Consider the following 21,996-nt stretch of genomic DNA (forward strand, 5'->3'; position numbering starts at 1 on the left):
GGGCCTCTCACGCGGCTGCCCTCCAGGAGCCTGTTTCGGGCACCCCTGGGCCCCAGCTGTGGCTGGTTCACGAGCCACTGGCCTTGGGGTCAGCCCTCTGTGAGGAGGGCGTGTGTTTCTGGCTGCCCGTGTACTGGTTTGTTCATTTTCTCACTGGGTGACGTTTACTAAACATCTGACACGGACCAGGCACTGTGCCAGGCGTACAGCTCAGAAGACATTCACTCTTACGCGGGGTGTGACTAGGTAGTTAGGGTGGTTGAAATAGTGCTTCGGGCCTTTCCTTTAGGTACGTTTTCTGTCCCTTCATGGAGAGGCGGCGGGGCGGTGAAGAAAGGTGTGTCACACCTGTTGTGCCTACCCTGTGCCCTTCCTTGATTCACTGTCCCCAGCTTTTTTTTTTTTTTTTCACTGTCCCCAGCTTTAATAAACATACTCTCTCTCAAAAAAAAAAAAAATAAAAAAAAATAAAGAAGGGTGTGTTTGAGATTAGACACACCTGGGGGTGGACCCAGCCTCACCACTTCTACCTGGGTGACCTTGGGCAAGTTCCCTAACCTCTGGAAGCTCAGTTTCCTCATCTGTACAATGGGCTGTTGGAGGGTTAATGAGACGATTCCCAGTACTGTGCCTGGCACTTAATAGGTGCTTATTAAATGTTAGTTGTGGTTACTATTGATTCAGCTTCTGTTTTATTTTATGAGCATCACATGCCATGTGATACGCCCAGTGCTTGGTCTGCACCAGCTTGTAAGAGGATCAGACGTGCTGAGGAAGCAGTGATGGGAAACGGGCAGGGGGCAGTGAGAGGGGCAGGAAGTTCAGGTTCCAGAGGGTCTGCTAGAGCCCAGGCACCGCGCTAGGCCCTGGGGACGCCGTGAGGAACAGCAGCCCGCGTCCCTGTCCCGACAGCCACCGTTAATAACGGTGTGAACATGGGGAAGTAGATCCAGTTAGGGAAGCAAAGCAGTTCTCACGGACTTTCAGGACAGAATGCATTTGTAGTTGGAGACCGCCTGTAACCATGTTCATTTACTTGGTTTGTATTTCCTCCCAGCCCTCCAGTTCTGAAGTGAGTCCACTAGTGTTCCCTTCTTACGTCTTTCTGCCCGTGGCCTTCAGCCTTGAGAATGGCACTTGGGAGGTGTGCCCTGTGTCCGGTTCCGATGTGTTGTCTGGGAGTAAACGGACCAGGGCCCTGGTGGGGAAAGGCCAGCCTGCCATCTCTCCGTGCCTCGTGGTTCCTGATGGGGAAGGGGAACTGGTCAAGGAAAGCCTCCCTCACAGACCTCCGGGCGCTGCCCTGACAGCTTCCACTCTCCGACCTGCTTCAGCCAAAACAGTCCAGAATTCCTCAGGCTGTAGTTTTTAATACATACTTTTGAAGAGAGAGTAGATATGCTCTAAAAGCTGCTGTGTCTTTTTAAGAGAGCAAGAAACACTACTTTTCTTAGAAGAAAATTGTTTTCTCGTTAGATTCTAATCAGAGCAATCCCTTTCTACTTACTTGCATGTTTTTATGTTAATGAGTTCTAGAATAAATTTTATCCTCCTCTGGGACTAAAAAAAGGAGGGGGGCAGTTATTTTATCTGGAAATATCTACTGCATATATTATTTTAAGTGTAAATTGATTTACTGTACAGCATGAAAGGGCTAACCTCCCGTACGCAGCTGACCCAGTGCCCTGGAAACGAGTGGGGTTTCCCCACGGCCTCGCTGGGTGCCCTGAACGTCTTGAGTGCGTTATAAACATGAAATGGTGGGTTGGGCCAGGCCTGGGGGATGTGGGACTTCGTGGCTACAGCTGTCTCGTTCTGCTTTGATCATCTTCAGAGGGTGCACCTGTTTTAAGAAAGATTCTGTTTTTGTGTTTTCCTTCTCCTTACAGATTATTCAGTGATGTTTTGCTAACCACTTCTGAAAAGCCACAGTTTAAGGTAAAGCAAATCATATCATGCTTTGGTTTATGACATAAGTTGACTTTGAAAGTGAGTGCTTTTTTAATTAAAAAAGAGAAGGTCTAGTACTTACAATAAAGAAAATTTGAAAACAATCTAAATGTCCTATAATTAGAGAATAATTTAATAATTCATACTGCATCTAGTTGATAAAGTATTTTTATCTAATAAAAGTAAAATTTACCAAGACATCGCAGCAGAATGGAAAATGATTATTATTTGGGCCAAGAGGGGGAAGGGTATAAATACAGCTGTCAGCCTGAAGGAGGTGTCCTGGGAAGTGGTGTGTGTGGTGTGGAGCGAGGAGGGGCTTTGGAACCCCAAGCACCAGGTTGATGCCTTACTTTGCTTTTTAAATACCAGCTGTTTATCTGAGGAGGGATTCTCAGCCACGGCATTTGACGTATTGGGCCAGGTAGTTCTTTGTTACAGGGGCTGTCCTGTGCATTGTAGGATATTAAGCACCATCCCTGTCCTGCAACCACTGGATGTGAGTAGTACTCCGCCTGCACCCCACACACTGTGACTATCAAAAGTGCCTCCAGCCTTGGCCAGGTGGCTCAGTTGGTGGAAGCGTCATCCCGTACACCAAAAGGTTTCGGGTTAGATTCCTGGTCAGGGCACATACCTAGGTTGTGGATTTGATCCCCAATTGAGGCACATATAGGAGGCAACTGATCAATGTCTCTCTCTCCCTCCCTCTCTCTAAAATCACTAAACATATCCTTGGGTGAGGATAAAAACATGCCTGTGACACGTCAGATGTCCCCTAGAAAGGGGAGGGGACAGAATCACCCCCATTTGAGAGCCACCTTTGGGTCTGCATTTACTCAGTGTGTGGGGCTGATGGGTAATGCCGTTCACCGTCATTGGACAACTGAGACCATCTACGTGAACACCCAGTTTGGGGCCTGGCCGTCCGCAGTGTCACTGTTAGTGTCCTTTTAGGTAGTAGAATGAGGGGGCATTCTCTTCTCCTCTTTATAGTGCCCAAGAATATGTAATACTCTTATGATGAAATTAAATTTAGAAAAAAAGAAAAAACCCAAAACAAGGTGGGCTCAGAAGATTATATAGGTGACAGGCACTTTCCTGTCTTTTTTTACCAGTGAGAGAAGTTCTGACAATAATAGCTTCTTCAGATCTGAAGTAGGGAATAAAAACATATAAATGTATCTCTTTAATGAATCGCCTCAGAAACTGTAGTCAGCCTTGTGAATAACTGTGCTCTCCCCCAACCTGATGGCCCAGCCCAAAGATTACATCAGACCTCGCTCTTCCCCTAAGCCCAAGAGTCTCTGGCCTGAGACGGTGTGATTTTAAAATCCAGCGTTAATTTCCTGCAATGCATTTCCTTCTGGAAAGATACACAAGAAACGCTGACATTGGTTGGTTGCCTCCAAGGAGGGGAACTAGGTGGGAGGTTTTACTGGGTTTACACCCTTTTATACCTTTTGACTTGTGAACCTCATGACTGTGTTACCTACTTAAAACTTGTTTTTTTTTAAGTTTATATTTTTTAAAGAGTAATAGAGATAAAAAGCATGACCTGGGTGTCTGTTTTCCAGGCCTGAGCTCTCACGGTTTGAAAACTAATAAATTAGGAAATGAGAGGCTCAGAAGCTTGCCAGGCTGTAAAGAGTATATTTCAGCAGGAAAAAGCTTAATCTTGTGAAATCCAGAAAGTAAATCTTTGACAGAAAAAATCCCTCTGAAGTAATAAAATAGTATAATTATTTGAATTTGTATGTGTTCCAATTAGCTTTATACATTTTTATTTTTAAATGATAAAATGTAAAATATATCCTCTTACCCATTTTTAAGTAGTATTCACATTGTTGTGTTGAATGGATCTCTAGAGCTTTTTCGTCTTGCAGACTCAACCTCTAGACTCATTGACTGACAACTGCCCATCCCTCCTCCCCCAGCCTTGGCAAACACAGTTCTACTGTCTGCTTCCAAGATTTTGACAACTCTAAGTATCTCATAAAGTGGAATCACAAAGTATTTGTGTGACTGGCTTATTTTACTCAGCATAATGTTACTAAGTTTTATTCATATTACAGCATGTGACAGGATTTCCTTTTTGGAGCTGAGTGATATTCCCTTATGTGTACTATTATATACCGCATTTTGTTAATCCACTCATCTGTTGATGGGCATCCCACCTCATGGCTGTTGTGAATAATGCTGCAGTGAACATGGGGTTTGCTTCGATCATGTTTTCAATACCTTTGGATGTATACCTAGAAGTTTCTGGGTCATATACAACTTCTATTTTTAGATTTATTTTGAGCAATTTCCATACTATTTCCCATAGCAGCTGTACCATTTTACATTCCCACCATTGGTGCACCAGGGTTCCAGTTTTTCCACATCCTCGCCAACTACTTACTATTTTCTGGTTTTTCAATAGTGACGATTCTAATGTGTGTGAGGTGATATCTCATTGTGGTTTTGATTTGCATTTCTCTAATTATTAGAGATGTTGATCATCTTTTCATGTGCTTGTTGACCACATGTGTCTTTTCTTTGGAGAAATATCTATTCAGGCCCTTTGCCCATTTTTTTTTCTTTGATTTTCTGTTCTTTTTTTATTTTTTTTAGCTTTATTGTGGTATAATCAATTTTTTGTGACAAGTCCATATTTTAAATTTGCTTATGTTTCTGCTGTTTAGTTATAGGAGTTCTTTATATATTCTGGATATTAATCCCTTATAAGATATATGACTTCCAATCATTTCCTCCCATCCCTAGGTTGCCTTTTCACTCTGCCGTTGTTTCCTTTGATGTGCAGGAGTTTTAAGTTCGATGTGGTCCCATCTGTCTATTTTAGCTGTTGTTGCCTGAGCTCTCGGTGTCCTCTCCTAGAAATCATTGCCAAATCCAGTATCATGAAGCCTTTCCCTTGTGCTTTCTTCTTGGAGTTTTATAGTTTTAGGCCTTCAATCCAACTTTGAGTTAACTTCTGTATGTGGTGTAGGGTTCATTCTTTTCCATGTAGATATCCACTTTTCCCAGCATCATTTATTGCAAAAACTGTCCTTTCCCCATTGTGTGCTTTGGGCACCCTTGTCAACGATCATGTGATAGATGCCGGAGGGCTTATTTCTAGGCTCTCTGTTCTGTTCCACCGTCTGTATGTCTTTCTTTATGCCAGTATCACACTGTTTTGTTTCCTGTAGCTTCGAAATAAGTTGTGAAATCAGGAAGTGTCAGGCCTTCAGTTTTTATCTTCTTTTCAAGATGGTTTTGGTAATGCAGGGTCCCTTGAGGATTAGTGAAGTACTTGAAGCATACATCGTATCTGTTTTTGTGTTCATGTTATATTTATTGATAAGAAATGCTAATGAGCTGAGTGTGGGGGGGATACCAGAAGTGGCCAGGACAGGATTCAAGTGGACAACTTGTAACTGATTTCATTCCAGATGCCCTCCCTCTTGATAACCAATCGCTCCTTCTCTAAAACCAGGATTTGGGACCATCTCCAGCCGTTTTCCTCAATAAATTATCTACTTTCTCTTTCAGATCCCCACCAAGTTAAAAGAGGCATTGAGAATTGCCAAAGAATGTATAGAAAAGAGACTAATTGAAGAACAGAAACAGGTAAATCTCGCATGGTTCCTCATTGCTCTTTGATCTGTAAGTATTGTCACCCTCTGCCTGGAATTCCTGGTTATTCACTCTTTGTTTTGGGGGGCGGGTGGTAATACTTACCCCTGAGGAGTTAGGATATTTTTTCCATTGATTTTTAGAGAGCGTGAAAGGGGTGAGGGGAGAGGGAAACATCAACGTGAGAGACACATTGATGGGTTGCCTCCTGTTCATGCCCAGACCAGGGTCAGGGATTGAACCCACAACCCAGGCACATGCCCTTGAATCGAATCCACAACCCTTCGGTCTGTGGGTCGATGCTCTAATCACTGATCAAACCGGCCAGGGCCAGTGCTTGCTTTTAACTGACTGTTTGTGCCACAAGCATTTCTTGCATACTTGCTCTGAACCAGGCTCCAGGCTCAGTGCTATGAGACAGCTGAATCCTTCACTGTCCTTCCTTGAGGAGCTCAGCCTGCTGGGAAATAAGCAGGTCCATAAAGGGTGGTCATCCTTTATGATCGGGACAGGCTGGGTCACGGTGGGCACGCCTGGTCCGTGCTCAGAGGTGCTGCGGACCACACTCATCTTCTGTGTGTGAGAGGCGGGAAGGAACTGAGGGAACTGAGGAAGGTCTTCACACCCAGGCTTACCCTTCTCCCAGGCATCCAGACCTGACCTTGGAGCAGAAAAAGATTTTTCATCCAGACAATTCGATTCGGCAAAACACGTTAGGTTTCCGTTGGTGTCGGTTACGCTTACATTTGTGGCGAATTGCGTTTTTAGATTCACCAGCATCGAAGACTGACAAGAGCTCAGTCGCACCATGGATCTGAAGAAGAAAGAAAGAAGAGGAAGATTTTGGCTCGAAAGGTAAGCCTTCGGTCTCTGTGTGGAGAAGGTTCTGGTTCCACCTGAAGGAAGTTCTAGGCCTGTGGTCGGCAAACTCATTAGTCATCAGAGCCAAATATCAACAGCACAATGATTGAAATTTCTTTTGAGAGCCAAATTTTTTAAACTTAAACTTCTTCTAACGCCACTTCTTCAAAATAGACTCGCCCAGGCCGTGGTATTTTGTGGAAGAGCCACGCTCTAGGGGCCAAAGAGCCGCAGTTTGCCGACCACGGTTCTAGGCTAACGGTGCACATTGAGTTAAGGGCAGATTCTGTGCCATAGCTCCTGGAAAGCCAAAACTAGTTGCAGCTGACTGGCTCGCAGCTTTTAAAAAGGAGCGACATAACATCAGGGAAGAAACGGGCCGTACGTTTCCTGGCTGCTGGGCTGACTGTGGCCGAATGTACCGGGGCCAGTGACTGGCCTGGGATGATGGTCAGCAGGGGTTGTGGTTCTTTTCCCCTTTGGTTTTGGCTTGTGACTTCTTCTCGGTGTTAAGTTACGAGGCTGAATATGACCTTGTGTGTGGATAGTTGAACTGCGTGCCTAGAAAATATTTTTATCCTAACTCTCAGCTTCAGTGTGTTTACTCTTTGCTTTTTCCCCTCTTTCTCTTTTTACTTTTAAAGAAGTCAAAACGATCTGCTATTGAAAATAGTGAAGAACATTCAGCAAAATATAGCAACTCCAATAATTCAGGTAACTGGTTATAGATTGTAGGGGAGCCAGCACCCACAGGCCGGGACCAGGGGTCTGAGGTCGGTTGGGGGGTCTTGGGTTCTGGTAGCCAGAGTGTGGTGACAAGTGAAGAAAACAAAAGCATTCTGTCCCTAATGAAGGATGTGGCAGCATCATGGCTCACAGAACTCAGCGCTGGAAGGGACCTCAGGGCACTGGGCCAGCAGCCTCCTCACTAAGGGCGGGCTCCACAGTGTGTGGGACGGCAGAAAGCATCATTCCAGAGGGCGGGGCGGTGAGAGCACTGTCCTGAGCTGGCAGTCACCCCCGCCACTCCTGGCGGCCCCTCTCCCAGCCCCACAGGCTTCGGGCCTCAATGTCCCCATCTCTGGAAATTAGGACCAAATTGATGATCCCTTGAGACCTTCCAGTTCTCCTATCCATGAATCAGCTTGAGCTTAGCCCTGGAAGGCCCAGGGAACGGGGAGGTTGCTTTAGGCTCAGAAATAGCTTCATATACTTTAAAAAATCCTCACCCAAGGATGTGTTTTTCTTTGTTTTATTGATGTTAGAGATAGACAGAAACATTGATGTGAGAGAGAAACATCAATCAGTTGCCTCCCTTATGTGCCCTGACTGTGGGTTGAACCCACAACCTAAGAATGTGCCCTTATTAGGAATCAAACCCACAACCATTTCGGTGCATGGAACGATGCTCCAACCAACCAAGCCACCAGCCGGGCTAGCTGCATGTGCTTTTAGGCAGGAGGAGGGCCTAGCAGGGAGAGAGGAACTTAACATGCAGGAGAGAGTACTGGGGTGAAAGGCCTCGAAGGCCCAGGACTCAGCATCAAGAGCCCAGGCGTCAGTCTCAGCCTCGGAGGAAGCCCATCCATCTCTTCCTGGAGCCAGTAGCCAGGAGGAGCAGGCGAAAAGGTAGAGGCATTGAAAGGCGGAAAGAAGGGAGGAAATTGAGCGCATTCACCGTTCATGCCTTCTCCGGTCTTCTCCGGGAAGTCAGGGAGGAGGGCCTGTGCGGGGGGCATGGGGAGAAACGGGGTGGCACACAGGCAGACTAGCCCCAGCCAGAGAATGCAGGTGGTGTGGGCGGGGCTGGGAGAAGCGTGGACTCCACAAAGAAGGTGAGAATCATGCTGACACCCCTGCCTGCGGAGTCCAGGCCAGAAAAGGGCGTGGGGTGGCGGGAGAGGGGGGGGGGGCGGTGAGGAAGGAGGCTAGAAGGAGGGAGGCCAGGCCCTGGGGGTCCCAGTGAGGACCCAGGCAGGCTGCATGCGTGTGGAGGCGGAGAGGGGAGAGGGGCTGGAGGACGCTGTGGCCTGTGACTAACTCCACAGTTGGAGGTCTGTTTTCTCCACGGTGGATGGGACGGACATGGCCAGTCACTATCGTCCCAAGGACCCATGTCTCCAACGAGCATGTCTGACTGGTGGTCCTTCTGTGCAGCAGCCAGTGTCTTACAAAGCAGAGAAAGCCTGACTGTTCTCCACCCTCCTGAGGCAGCTGCCTGCCTGCGAGGCCCTGTGCCGGATGCAGCAGCTGGGGTCCCGGGGACTCCGCGGCCGCCATGCCCGCGGGAGTTTAGGAGAGCAAACGGCGGTTGATGGAAATGGGCAGGTCTTCTCCACATCCCACGGGAACCACAAGTTCAGTCTTCTCCCCTTTAGCACCTGGGCTGGCACTGCCAGGCAGTAGGAAACAGGGCGGGCTGAGCTTGACCTCCTTTTCCAGTAAAACGCCTCATAGTTTGTAGGGAGGGAGGGAAAAGTGGAAACAGTGGGAAGGAGGGTGTGCGGTAGGACATGTCTCCTCGTGCCCAGTGCCCATGCCATGTCAGCGTGTCCTGTGGGTAGCGGGGGAGGGGATGGTGCAGGCTTCCCCAGAACAGCTAGCGGTTTCTCGGGGCATGATCACAGCCCTCCCTCCGCTGTGGTTGACCCCTCTGTGTGGGGGAGGCGGCTCGTGTGGGAACCTCTGTCTGCTCATTGGGCTACTTCCACGTGAGGCCCGCCGGGAGTATTCTGGGGTTTGCTGAACACTGGGGAGATGCTGAGAATTTGGGAAGATTTGAAATACAACAAGATGACTGGGTACAGAAAATGCATGCAACACAGGGGCACATGCACATTGTTTTAATGTAAATAAGGGTATTCATTGAATTTTGGGTAAGAAAGGACCAGGAAATCCGCACACTGAATAGGCTGCCCCTACCTAACGGAATGTACCTGCGGATGAAATGGAGCTTGTACACAGCATTGCTGGGGAGATGCTGTGGGCACCCTCCCCTCTTAGACTGCCCGCACCGCTCTGGCCCTGGCTGCTTCGGCACTGTCATTTGTCATCCGTTACCAGGGAGGGGCTTGGCTCAGGAAGAGGGGCTGCAGCCAGATGCATAGCTGGTGGCTTTGCAGAGTGGGTTTCAAAGGAGCAAGCTGTGGGGAGCAGCCCCGCCCTAACCTAGCCCTGTGCTGGCGTGGGAGCCTGTGGTCCCTGGTCCGGGCCCTGAATTCTCTGTCCCTCCTCCACTTTCGGCACAAGGCCACCCACTAAGCCACGGGCAGATTCTCCGACAGCGGTGGCGCCCAACTCGGGCCAAATCCCAGGTGTCTTTCTCTAGTCCCCACACGCGTTTCTGTGTTTTCTCTTAGCAGGATCTGGGGCCAGCTCACCTCTCACATCTCCGTCCTCGCCGACTCCACCCTCTACAGCAGGTTAGTGATGGAGGCAAAGTGGCCTGCTCCCTCCCGCTCTCCCCCCACAGGGCCCAGCTGTCTCTTCTCACCTGCACCCAAGCCGTTCAGGGTGAGGTAGTGCCGGTTGTTCTCCCCAGAGAACCGGAGGAGTGCACAATAGTTAGCAGTGTCATTGGGAGAGCGGAGGGTCTGCACTTACAGACTGGGGTCTCCTGGGAATGCAGTGGTTGGTTTCGGGGTCACTAGCCACCCTCTACCCCAGGCTGCTCTCTCTGCCGAAAAGCCGCCTGCAGGGCTCCTCGGAGTAGAGCTCCTCGGGGCACAGGCTCTGGGTACCCGGGCCCTGTCCTTCCCCAGCGCTCTCCTCGGGGAACCCAGCCATTACGTGGGTTTTGTCACAGAGCAAAACTGGGGAGACGCCCGGGTGTGGGAGGGGAAGAGCCGCCGCGGTTCTGGGTTCCTGATACCTCTGCTCCTGATAACTTGGTCATCCGGGTCGTCTGGGGCTAGCCTTCGTGTCACCTGTGAATTAGATCAGATACTACGAGTTTTGTTGGGAAAATGTAGAAAGATGTCATCTCAGGAATATTTATAAAAGTCTCTAATTCTGTGGTGTGGCCTCACAATGCTAGCTCTGCTTTCGTTTTGAACTACGTCTCTCCTCACCATGGTATAAGCCCATAAAAACGCACTGGAGCCCCAGTATCTCGTCTGTTCTTAAATGAGCCAGACGTTCTGGCCGCCAGAGGAGCTGCCTGCCCCTCAGCTTGCCGTGTGCGGGGGAGCGCCTGCAGCTGCCTGAAGGGGGTCATTGCCGGGGTTGATGTGTGAGCTGACAGCACGTGCAGTAGGTTTAAGGCGGCACCCGGGAGCTGCCACGCACAGCGCTGCTCGACCGCTCTCCCGTGCCTCTCTCTGACCTTCCAGAAAACGGCGAGCACGGGCAGGGGGACTGGTTGGAGCGGCTCACGTCTGGCCGAGGGTGTCATCCTGGCTGGCGGAGGATGGTGACTGGCGGCTCGCTGCCGAGCGTGCTGGAGCCAGCACCTATTTGAGTAGCCAAGTACCTGGCTCCTGGGGATGATGTTCTTTCCCCCGTCTGACTTTGTCAGCAGGTTTTCATAAGAAAGCCCCCAAATATTGATCAAGACCGAAAATAGACTCTCTGTCTTTTGTAGAGGTGACCTGTGTAGGCTGATCAGAAATTTCTGGAGAACCTCTGCCCAGATCATGTTGAGCCACTTTCTCGCAGACAGGATGTGCCTTTCACACCACAAGGCGTAGTAAGGACAGTGGGGAGAATGGATAGTGGGGCTCATGAGCCCTCCTTTAACAAAGGCGGTGTCTGTTAGAGGGCAGAGCACTCGCACGTGCACTGGGTGTGGTCCTGGGAAGTTAGTGCTGGTTCTCATGTTTAAATGTCTTGGGGAATTCCATCTATTTGGATTTTTGTTGTTGTTAATCCTCTCATTTACCTGTGGTTTGAAGGGAACCGTCTCCTACATAGCAGGTTTGCATGAGAGGGGGTAACGTTTAGAATGAGAGGAGAAGGAAAAGAAGAATCTTGTAATTAGCGTCAATGTTGGAAAAACTCAGGAGACGGGGAGCAGTTGGGGGCTTCACTTCAAGATGGAGCTCCCCACAGATTTGATAATATCTATCTTGAAGGGGAGTCCTGAGCATTCAGAGGGAAAACACAAGTGAGGCCCAAGCACAATGCCTGGCAGACAGGAGACATTCCCAGCAAACATTCCTCCTTCTTCCCTTTAGCTTCTTTAATATTTTGTTGATGGAATTACCAACTCGGTCCCCAAAGACTCTACTCTGACCTCTGCTGGGCATTTATTGTAATGCATGTCATAAAAATGGTAACGAGCCCTTGCCTGTCAACCTACCATCTGAGGCTCTCTGTGGGGACCCACAGTGAGTTTATTCATTCAGTCACTCTAGAGGCATTTATGGAGCGCCTGCGGCATGCCAGGCAGTGTGCTTGGCCCTGGGTTACAGAGGTCAGCAGACAGGCAAGGCCCCAGCTGGAGTCACATTTCCAGCACCTTTTGGAAGCCCCAAAATGATAGACACAATGCAAGCAAATGCATTCTCCGGGGCCCAGCCATGGTCATTTTTTTTCTCCCAATAGTTCCCTTCTTAGAGAATCCACCTGAAAAACTAGTTCACCAACAGCAGCATCCCGAGCTTCTGTTGTGTGCGAGGCCTGGGGTGGCAGCTCTCATGTACTGCACCATGGGAGGCGTGCGGCAAACCCTGCGGGTGGGTTTGCTTGGACTTGCTGTGCCTTCAACGCCTCTGCTGGGTGAGAACAGACTGTCAGCCCAGGGTGGCAACTTCCGGCTCCTCAGCCCCTGCTGGAACATTTACTCCAATTGATGACTCTGCTTCTAGGCCAAGCTTGTGGTCTAACTAAATCAAGGAGAGTGTCTTTCAACTTTTGGATGAAATGTGATTTTCCCAAGAAATGAAGGAAAAGTCTTCATTTTCAAGGGCTAGTATTAAAAAAGAATTCCCTGTTAAAGGTGGCAACTCAGTGTGGGAGCTCTTGGGAATTACACCTTGGGCCAGGAACCTTGAGAGCCACCACTTTGCTAGTTCTGGGACGTGGACAAGACCCTAAACCTCCCTGTGTTTCCGGTTTCCCCCTCGTAAATGAGGATAATCGCAGTGCCTGCCCCGTCAGGTTATTCAGAGGATCCCCTGAGGATGAGGTTAGGACAGGGCCTGCACACAGTAAGCCCTCGGCACACTGAGTTACCAGGAGACCTTGAATGAGTCACGTTTTTGCGTCTGGGTGTCCTTACCTCCTCTGTAAAAGACAAAAGGGTGGGAGTGACCGGACACTCTCCCAGTTCCTTCTAGTCAGGCTCCCTGTACAGCTCCTGTGAACCCTGCCTTTGACAGTTTGCGCAGCAATAGCTCAACTGGGGCAAGTTCATCGTCACGGCATTGCCCTTTTTCCTGAAAGAGTGCATGCTCAGCACATTCATGGTAGTGAACCCGGACAACCAGTGGGTCCGGGCTGCCTGTCACTACTTGAGCCAATTCAGCAGAGACAGAGTTGAATCATATATGAGTGTTTATTCCAGTACTGCCGGCAGCATGGGGGAGCAGCAGGTCATCCACCAAAACCTGCTCTCCTGCCCCCCACAAGCCAGCTGCTTGTCCTAGTGTAGGGAGGGCAAGGATCACATGGGAAGTAGGGATTACAGGCACGGGGAAGTAGGAGGCTGGGGTGGGACTCCATTGTTTGGGCAACAAGGTTGTCAGTCTTTCCATGATAATAGGCAGGTCTTGAATGCACATTCCAAGGTTGACTCCCGGGGCAAAGATGACTCCCAGCCAGGTTAGAATGTACTTTCTCTAATCAGAGCCAAACAGTCCAGGTTAACAGAGCATGATTAATATCTCTTCTTTTATTTCTTAGAACTAAGAGCCAGTCCCCAATATTCTTTTTTTTAAATATGTTTTATTGATTTTTTACAGAGAGGAAGGGAGAGGGATAGAGAGTTAGAAACATCGATGAGAGAGAAACACCGATCAGCTGCCTCCTGCACTCCCCCCCCCCCCCCCCCGGGGATGTGTCCGCCATCAAGGTACATGTCCTTGACCGGAATCGAACCTGGGACCCTTCAGTCTGCAGGCTGACGCTCTATCCACTGAGCCAAACCAGTTAGGGCCCCAATATTCTATTTCTGCCCCTAACAGGAGTTGAGGGTGGTCCTCAGCTCAGTTACTTGTAGGGTGGGGCAGAGGTGACAGATGTTTGTGAGTGAAGTGGCCGTACTCTCCGGAGCCCTTTCCAGCATTTGTGTAAGGACTGGGGCCTCGCCAGGTGTGTTGTACCTCCCTGCCCTGGGGCCTCCTCTTGAGGTCCTCACCCACTTGAAGGAGAAATATCTTTTCCCTCAGTCTGCTGGCACTTCCCTCAGGTGGGGTGTGATTCTCTAAACCTCTTTATCAGTGAGGACATTCCTAGCATTTTCTTTTCTGCTAAAGGTTATGTTTCCTGCCTCTAGAAGGTCACTCTTTCAAGAACTTCAAAATTCCTTATCCTAACTCAATTCATGGTAAATGTCACCAACTAGTGTTTACACTTTGAATTCATGGAGGCGAGTGGTTTAGGGTTTAGGCCAGCGGTCGCCAACCTTTCGGACCTCACGGACCACCAGTGTTCCACGGACCACCCGTTGGCCACCGCTGATTTAGAAGGTCCCAGTTTACACACATCAATAATCCCTTCCACCCTCCCTTTGGGGGCAGGCAGCTTTTGTAAAATATTGTCTTTATTTAAAAAAAAAACAGGTTTGCAAACGAGTATTTAGGGAAAGCTAAGTGAGCAGGAGGACCTAGATTCTTGTTTTTTTTAATCATATTTAACACATTTTGAGCACTTATTTTGTGATAGGTACTGTTCTAAGTGATGTGTAGTCATTGTTTCATTTGATCCCCATGAGTACCTTCCTATCCAAGGAGAATGGATTTTTCTGGTGCTCCATTTTACAGACAAAGAAACTGAGGCTCTAGTGGGGTTAAAGGACTTTGACCAAGGTCACACAAGTGGGGGGTGCTAGAGCCAGGATTAAAACGGCTCTGTCTTTGCTCACTTACCCCACGGCCTGGGGGTAAGCACTGTGCGCGGTTGGTGGGAGAAGAACCCTGAAAGCAGAGTCAGAAATCCCAGGCCTGGTTTGTGGCTCCACCGCCTTGCAGCTGTGACCTTGGACAAGGAATTTGCATCTTCAAACCTGTCTTTGAAAAGATTTCCTGGTCTTTACTAGGTAGATAACGTAGAGGACAAGGCTTTAAAAGCGGTAAAATCTATCAAGTATAAGCTATGGATGTCCTGCAAGAGAATTCTAGCCCTTCTTGCTTGCAGTCTATAATTTTAAGCAATAATTTTGAAGAGAGAGAGCTGACAGTTTGTAGAAACCCAGTCGGTAAGAATGACTGGAGAGAGGGAAGTTTCCTATCCGGACCGGAGCTGGAGGAGGGAGAACAGAGCCTGTGGGTCCCGAGGACTTGAGTAACAGGACGGAGGGTTAAGAATAAGCGAGGCACACAAAAAGGGGTGAAGTTATTGAGAACGTTGGAGGTTCGGAATTTGTGTAGCCAGGTCGAAGTCTGAAACCCCCTTTAGGTTCAAAATCAGTGTCTCAAGCCATTGGAGTGTTTATTAAAACCTACACAGCACAGAGCAGCCACCATCTTGGGGATGAACAGGTCTGCCCTGCAGTGCTGCTCCCCTGCCCTCCCCAGCGCCTTCCACGCCCAAGTGTGGGGCTGCTCCCCAAAGCCCTCTGCTGGTGGGGGTGGCCGTGGGGCTGGGGCTGGGCAGTGTCCCCAGCACCCTCCCTGCTGCACCATGTGACCTGCCTCCCAGGGGCCTCACTTCCTCTGGGCAGCAGGCAGGTTGGTTCCGTGGGGACTCTGGAATTCACTGTCAGGGAAAGTGTTCTCTCTTAAATTTCACTTGCCACCTAGACAGGAAGACGCTGGCCTTGGTTGGTTTGTTCTTTTATAATGGTTTTACAGCCTTACGTAAACTAATGCCACACACTGCCCAGTTCAGCCTCCGGCCCCAGCAGCCTTCAGGGGAGGGGCCACCTGCCCTGCCCTGCGCCCTTGCTCTTCCCAACTCTGAAAAGATGTCTCCATCTTATTAATTAATTAATTAATTAATTAGTTTATCCTCACCCGAAGATGCTTTTTGCATTGATTCTAGAGAGAGTGGGAAGGGGAGGGAGAGACAGAGAGAAACACTGATGTGAGAGAGAGATATCCATTGGTGGCCTCCCTCACGCCCCCGACCAGAGCCCGGAGCCTGCAACCTAGGTACATGGCCTTGATCAGAATTGAACCCGGCACCCTTCAGTCTGCAGGCCGGCGCTCTATCCACTGAGCCAAACCGGCTAGGGCTTCTTTTTTTAAAAATTAAAAATATATATATTCTTATGATTTCAGAGAGGATGGGCAAGAGAAAGAGAGAGAAACATAAATGAAAGCAGAGAATCATTGATCGGCTGCCTCCTGAACGTCCCCTACTGGGGATTGAGCCTGCAACCCGGGCATGTGCCCTGATTGGGAATCGATCCAGTGGCCTGGGTGCATAGGTCGATATTCAACCACTGAGCCACACCAGCCGGCCATGTCTCCATTTTAAATTATAGAACATTTGCTTGGAAAAAGTGATGAGTTCTAGTTTTTCTCCCCTCTTATTTAGTAAGAAAAAGAAGGATACTCCTAGTACTCATTCCACTTTTCAGGGAAAAACCTTCATGGGTCTTCTGAAGTGAGCGTTGTGCTTGTCAATCAGTAAAAATAGCAACTAACTGGCTCCAGAAAAGAAAAAGACCACGAGGAAGAAAGCCACTCATTGGTTACCATATTAGTGTATTTGCCATGTTCTAAAAGGGTCACAATCGTGTACAAACCAGTGCATTTCGTGCTTAACTTACATGTCTCCTAGTTTGGCAGTGAGAATAACCAGCATGTGACTCAGACTAATATTTTGCTATCTCTTACTATTTGATTAAATGACACTAAAATCTGAATAATGACTGTGTCCTCTCTCTCTCTCTCTCTCTCTCTCTTTGCTGTTTTCAGTAGAGCATGCGCCCTTTTGAACGTGAGTTTTCGGTAAAGTAAACTATACTGATTCCTCTCACTTTAAAGATGCTGTTTCTGAATGTGAAATGGGACCCAGTACATCTAGTCTCTGAAGTGGTGAACACATGGGGAAGGAGACCTGAGACCATTTCCTTAACTGAACATTCAATGAAATACAGCATCTTTAAAATGCACCCAAGTGACTTCATTTACCTTCATTTCATTTCCATCATGACCTTCAAAATCCTCATTTCCACTCTGATTTTGGTTTTAAAATACAGCCCTCAACCCTACAAAACAACTGTGTGGCACTTTGGGTTATTTTACTTTTGGAAACGAGGCTCTCAGGGTCCTGTCCCTGTGAAAATGCCGGTTCCTTGTCACTCTGATGACGGGGAAAGGTGCTGGCAGTTGAGTTCTTGGTTATGGAGAGACAGCTTATTGACTTTATGACTGATGACAGGGAAACCAGTTCTTTTTCACACATCCTTAATAATTCTTGAGTTGGGACATGAGTGCAGCCTCCTCCTCCGTCTGAGACAAAAGGTGAAGGCTGATCCCAAGAGCTGGGGCTGCCTGCTTTCTGGGGTCATTGCTCTCCATTCCCTCGAGGGTAGTTGGCAGGTCTGGTGGCCGTGTGTCCTCTCCATCTCTGTGTGTGGACCACAAAGGAACACGGACGTGCAGACGCCTGTAGATTGCTAACTTGGCCCAAGGAAAGGGGACCCACAAGGCTGGCAAGGATGTTTCTAGCCTACGCTCTTGTTGCAGCCGTCGGTGGCCTGTTCCAGGGCCTCAGTTGGATTGCCAGGTGCCCATTTGGTTTGGTGGAGAGGATTCTGGGGAGGGGAGGGTAGTTGACTCTTGAGGTTTTTGTCTAAGGCAAAGTGAGACAACGATGAGGACTGACTGGGTCGTAATTGTAGACAAGCTGTCTGGAGCATCCCTCATCCTGGGTTGTTGGGGAACACTATTTCCCAAAGCTGTGTGCTCAGTTAGCAATCTCACAGGGAAGCTGTCCGGTTTTGTCTGGCCTGGGGATAAGGGCTGTGGAAGCCTTTTTTGTTGGGGAGGACATTCACATTTGAGGAATGGGGGCGCTCGGGAATTAGGTGTTGTTCTCAGGTTTGTCACAGGCCAAAGAGCCAACTCTGAATTTGGCCCTTGTTACCATTCCCCCTTCCCCCCTTCACCAGTGTGTTGTAGCTGAAGCCCCAGTGAACCTTTAAAGGAAACTTGTGGACTAAAGAAAAGGCAAAAAAAAAAAAGTTGATGGGCCTAGAGTCAGACTGTGAGTCCCAAAGTCTGTGTCCTTGCCTCCTCCACTGTTGACCTTCTGACGCCTGGTCCTCCTCTCCCCTCCCCGAGTGCTCTGTGCTGGCGAGTTGGGTTCCCTTGTCCTGATCACACACATCAGTGTCTGCCCTAGGTGTTGCAGGCCCAGCAAAAAAAGTGGACGTCATGGGGCGTCAGGTCCGGCCCTCTGTGGGCAGACATCAGGGTGACCTGGGGACCTTGCTCTATGCCCCGGATGCGCAGCCTCTCCTTTACAGCCCTCAGCTTCCCATTTGCATTACAGACACAGGTTACCCTGTGGCACTTTGGACAGTGTGTTTATTTATACCACCTACATATTCCAAGAAGTTCACTGAAAGTGGTAACAATCTCAGCCTTTACTTGGAAATGAAGATTCATTTACGAACGCCACCCCCAACTCCCAAACCCTGTGGTAGTGAATTTGCAATTTGAATTTTGAGCTCCTGGTAATGAGGCCAAAGTCGAGGGTTGGTTCCTTGTGAAGCCCAAGCAGTTTTGTCCAGGCGGCAGCCCGTGCCCACGTCCAGCCCCTGCAGCCCCTTTCTAGCCTCCCAGGATCCTGGGCCGGAGGGGTATCCTCTCTGGATGGCCAGTTCCATGTCGTGAGGACACGAGTGCTGTTGCAGTGCAGAGCCTGTCTCACCTGCGACCCACAGGGACTCTTCTGCCAGGTTCAAAGCACAAAGCTGGAAGGCAGAAGCGCCAGTGCTCACCCATACACGTTGGGCCCTGGACGTCAAGTCCAGATTCTGCTGCCCTTTCCTGGTCATTGCATGGAGGCGGGGTGGGTGGGGCATTGGTGCCGCTCAGTTCCAAGAGCTCTCAGAGGCGCAGTCTCCCTTCCTCCCGGCTTTTCACTGGTCACTGTCTGAAACGCCCTGCGGAGGAATGCTTATATCACATCCCCCAGCACTCGTTTTAGGTTTAAAGTCCTTTTTACCTTGGTAACCCTGTAACATAAAGCCAGGGACATTTCTCCACACTCCACCTGACATAATCGAATTTCATTCATTAGTTGTTATTGTATAGAACCAATAGAAACCACATTTTGTTCATTTGTCCGTTTAATGTTTATTTGTATTGCTACATCATCATTTGAGAATTCCAAGATTGCAGAGCATGAGTGTGTGTATCTGTGTGATTCTTTAATTTCAGCTGCCTTAGGTTTGGGTAAAGATATAAAGAAAGGTAAGTGGTTTTCTGTGAAATACAAGATTTTAACCATTGCCTGTCATGTACTTACCTAAGTGTTTTATTGGCAATCCTGAACCACTCATCCATGTAAGTGCACGGGGTGATTGGTATGTTCACCTGTTAACACCACAGCCCGGTAGCAGTTTAGGGGGGAACCACCGGGCAGAATTGTGTAGCCCTTGGACGGGGTAGAGGGTAAGGCTCAAAACAGGTGGGTGGAGTCACTGAGAGCTGGACGGTTCCCAGGAAATGGGGCAATAAACTGTGGCACAGGCAGGTCCCTTGAGACAGGGCTTTTTCTGTACTCAGCCTTTATTTTGTCCTGGGAGAGCAGTTCATTCGTCAGTCAGAACTGTAACATTCAAGTGCCAAATGTTCGTGTGCCTGGACGCTTAGGGAAGTTTGAAACACCTGTGCAGCTCCCTTCTCCTTGCCCACCAGGGTAGAGCTCGACATTCCAGTCTCTCCTGATGCTTTAGTGAAGATGTAGGGTTAGTGCAGTTGTGTCTGTTCCTGGGTTGGGCCACAGTGGAAAGAAGGGAGCTTGAGGAAGACTCCTCCTCGAGAATCCCATTGCTGGGAAGAGAGAGCTCTTTGCCCTCTACTTTGCATTGCAGCAGTTATTAGCTTTTTATATTTCTTTAATGCATCCTAATAGGAAATGATTATTCGAGATAGATGCCCCTGGGGAACCCATAACCCTGCAGGCACTGGTGTCTCGCCAAGAATACTGAGTGGTTTGTCATTTTATATTAAATCACATCCTTCAAATATTGTGTGTGTTGAAGCACATCTAAAGAACTGTTCACCCATTATTAATTGACTAGAGGCCCAGTGCACGAATTCATGCACGGGTGGGACCCAGCTGGCCCACCCCAATGGGGGCCCATCAGGCTGGGCTGGTGGGGGGCAGGGGCTACAGGTGGTAGCTCAGCTGGCCCCTCCCCTGATCCGGGGTGGGGTGGTGGGGGGCAATCAGGGGCAGGGCTAGCCAGGGGGAGGAGCTGCGGGCAGTGGGCCGGCCCACCTCGGCCCCCCCCCCCATCAGGGCTGGGAGGGGGGCCAATCAGGGGCCAGGTCAGCCAGGGTGGGGGGGCCAATCAGGGCCCAGATCAGGCTGGTTGGCTGCTGCAGTGTGTGTCATAGCCACCAGTTGTTCTGGTCGTTCTGCTCTTCTGGTTGCTGAGCTTTTATATAAATATTCAGGTAGCCCAATTCTGCATACAGAGTCTATCTTCTTTTTTAAATCCTCACCTGAGCATATGTTTATTTTATATTTTTATTGCTTTCAGAGAGGAAGGGAGAGGGAGAGAGAGATAGAATCATTAATGATGAGCGAGAACTATCAATCGGCTCCCTCCTACACACCCCCTAGTGGGGACTGAGTCCACAGCCTGGGCATGTGCCCTTGTCTGGAATCGAACACAGGACCCTTCAGTCCACAGGCCGACACTATCCACTGAGCCAAACCAGATAGGTCCAGATGTCTGTCTTTGCTAGCTCAGGAGTCAGTGGGCCTGGCTAATGTAGCTGATGGAACCTTTCTTTGGGGATCATTACTAAAATTTGGAAATGGAGTTAGAGCCTCATCTATCCTGGGAGAATGTCACTATATATAGTTTCATGTAATCTGTGATATTCAGTCTTTTCTCACATGACTGTTATTTGGGAGAAATGGCAACCTTTAATTGAAATTCCCCTTTGATGCTTCTAGCTTTCTTGTTCAGTATTTTAAAAAATCATGCAGTACTGGGCATCTTGCCCCTTTGAGGGAACACTTGCAGTCTCACTCAAGTCTGTACTGCCCAGGACTGAGTGGTAGCATGCATGCAGGGGGTTTGGAGGTGATGCTGACTGTCCTTTTTTTTTTATTTCTACAGGGATTTCCACATTACCTCCACCTCCTCCACCTCCGCCTCCACCACCAGCAGCTCCTTTGCCTCCTTCGAACACAGAGGTAGCCACACAGCCGCAGCCCCAGGCTGTGAATGGCATGAGCCGAGGGGCCTTACTCAGTTCCATCCAGAATTTCCAAAAAGGAACTCTGAGGAAAGCCGAAACCTGTGATCATAGTGCTCCTAAGATCGGCTAAAGTTTCCTGTTTACACTTGGAGGGGAAAGTTTTGTTTTTTTCTACACACCTCCAACCACTAAAATACCCTCTTCCTGGATGAAGAACTGCTGGGCCAGTACAGCCACATTCTGTTTTGCAGATGCTCATGTAAGGGGCTTTTCCAGAGGAAATATTCAAGTAGATGATAAAATCAGGCTGGCATTGCCGCCTTAAGAGATCTTGCTCCTTTATTGCTATTTTAAAGGAGTTGTTCATCCCCTAATGGGCATCTTTTGGGAGCAGCAGCATATCAGAATCAATACTTCTACCAACTGAAACGGACAAAAACAGTGAGAATATTCAGTCGCAGCAGTGGATGGCCTTTGTGTTGCAATCCTTCCTGTCGTCAGGCAGCTCCTAGAAAGGTTCCTACGTTTATTTCTCTAAAGCATTTTCTGGTTATTTCTTAGATCGTAACTCCCATACCTGCTACCTTAATTTCATCTTAGACATTAACACAGTAGCCCAAAGCAACTGAGTCAGAGAAGCAACTGATATCTTCATTTTCCCCTCAAATAGGATGGGGAAAATGTGTATTATTCTCTAATGGGAATACCATTGTGGATATAGAACTTGGGGCTGCTAAAGCAACTACTCTAGACTCATAGTTCCTTATAGTTAGAACGTATTGAACAGACAAAACTGTTACCATCAGAAAATGCTCTTGCCTATTAGAGGATCTTACTCCTGAGCAATTAAGTTGGTGTTTTGTGGGGAATTATTGTTACAACATAAGCGAATTTGGCATTTATAGAATTATGACTTTGGAAAGGTTTATTCAAATACATCATCTTTAAATGTTACTCATTTATTAGACCCTTTATTCTATAATTTGCTTAATCCTTAAATAAATGGCACTTTAAAGGATTATAAGTAATCCATTTAAAACTTCAAGTACACACATCAGTGTTGGTT

The 21,996-nt window shown here is 48.6% G+C and overlaps 1 protein-coding gene across 5 annotated transcripts in view; it reads left to right on the forward strand.

The window, feature by feature from the left end:
- The window catches only part of PXK (PX domain containing serine/threonine kinase like), an 82,445-nt gene extending 61,188 nt beyond the window's left edge, over positions 1-21,257 (forward strand). The window contains exons 13-19 of one of the 5 annotated variants that reach the window (XM_028152730.2): positions 1,890-1,938; positions 5,488-5,565; positions 6,340-6,426; positions 7,077-7,146; positions 9,792-9,854; positions 18,930-18,966; positions 20,849-21,257. In XM_028152730.2, coding sequence (XP_028008531.1) covers positions 1,890-1,938; positions 5,488-5,565; positions 6,340-6,426; positions 7,077-7,146; positions 9,792-9,854; positions 18,930-18,966; positions 20,849-21,035 — 571 coding nt within the window. In that variant the 3' untranslated portion in view covers positions 21,036-21,257. Of the gene's footprint in view, positions 1-1,889; positions 1,939-5,487; positions 5,566-6,339; positions 6,427-7,076; positions 7,147-9,791; positions 9,855-16,523; positions 16,584-18,929; positions 18,967-20,848 lie in introns of those variants that run through there. The other 4 variants (XM_028152731.2, XM_054729555.1, XM_008146288.3 and 1 more) reach the window with 4 other exon arrangements.
- Positions 21,258-21,996: the final 739 nt, after the last annotated feature.

This window comes from Eptesicus fuscus, chromosome 18 (genome assembly GCF_027574615.1).
Source record: "Eptesicus fuscus isolate TK198812 chromosome 18, DD_ASM_mEF_20220401, whole genome shotgun sequence".
In the NCBI taxonomy this organism is placed as follows: domain Eukaryota; kingdom Metazoa; phylum Chordata; class Mammalia; order Chiroptera; family Vespertilionidae; genus Eptesicus; species Eptesicus fuscus.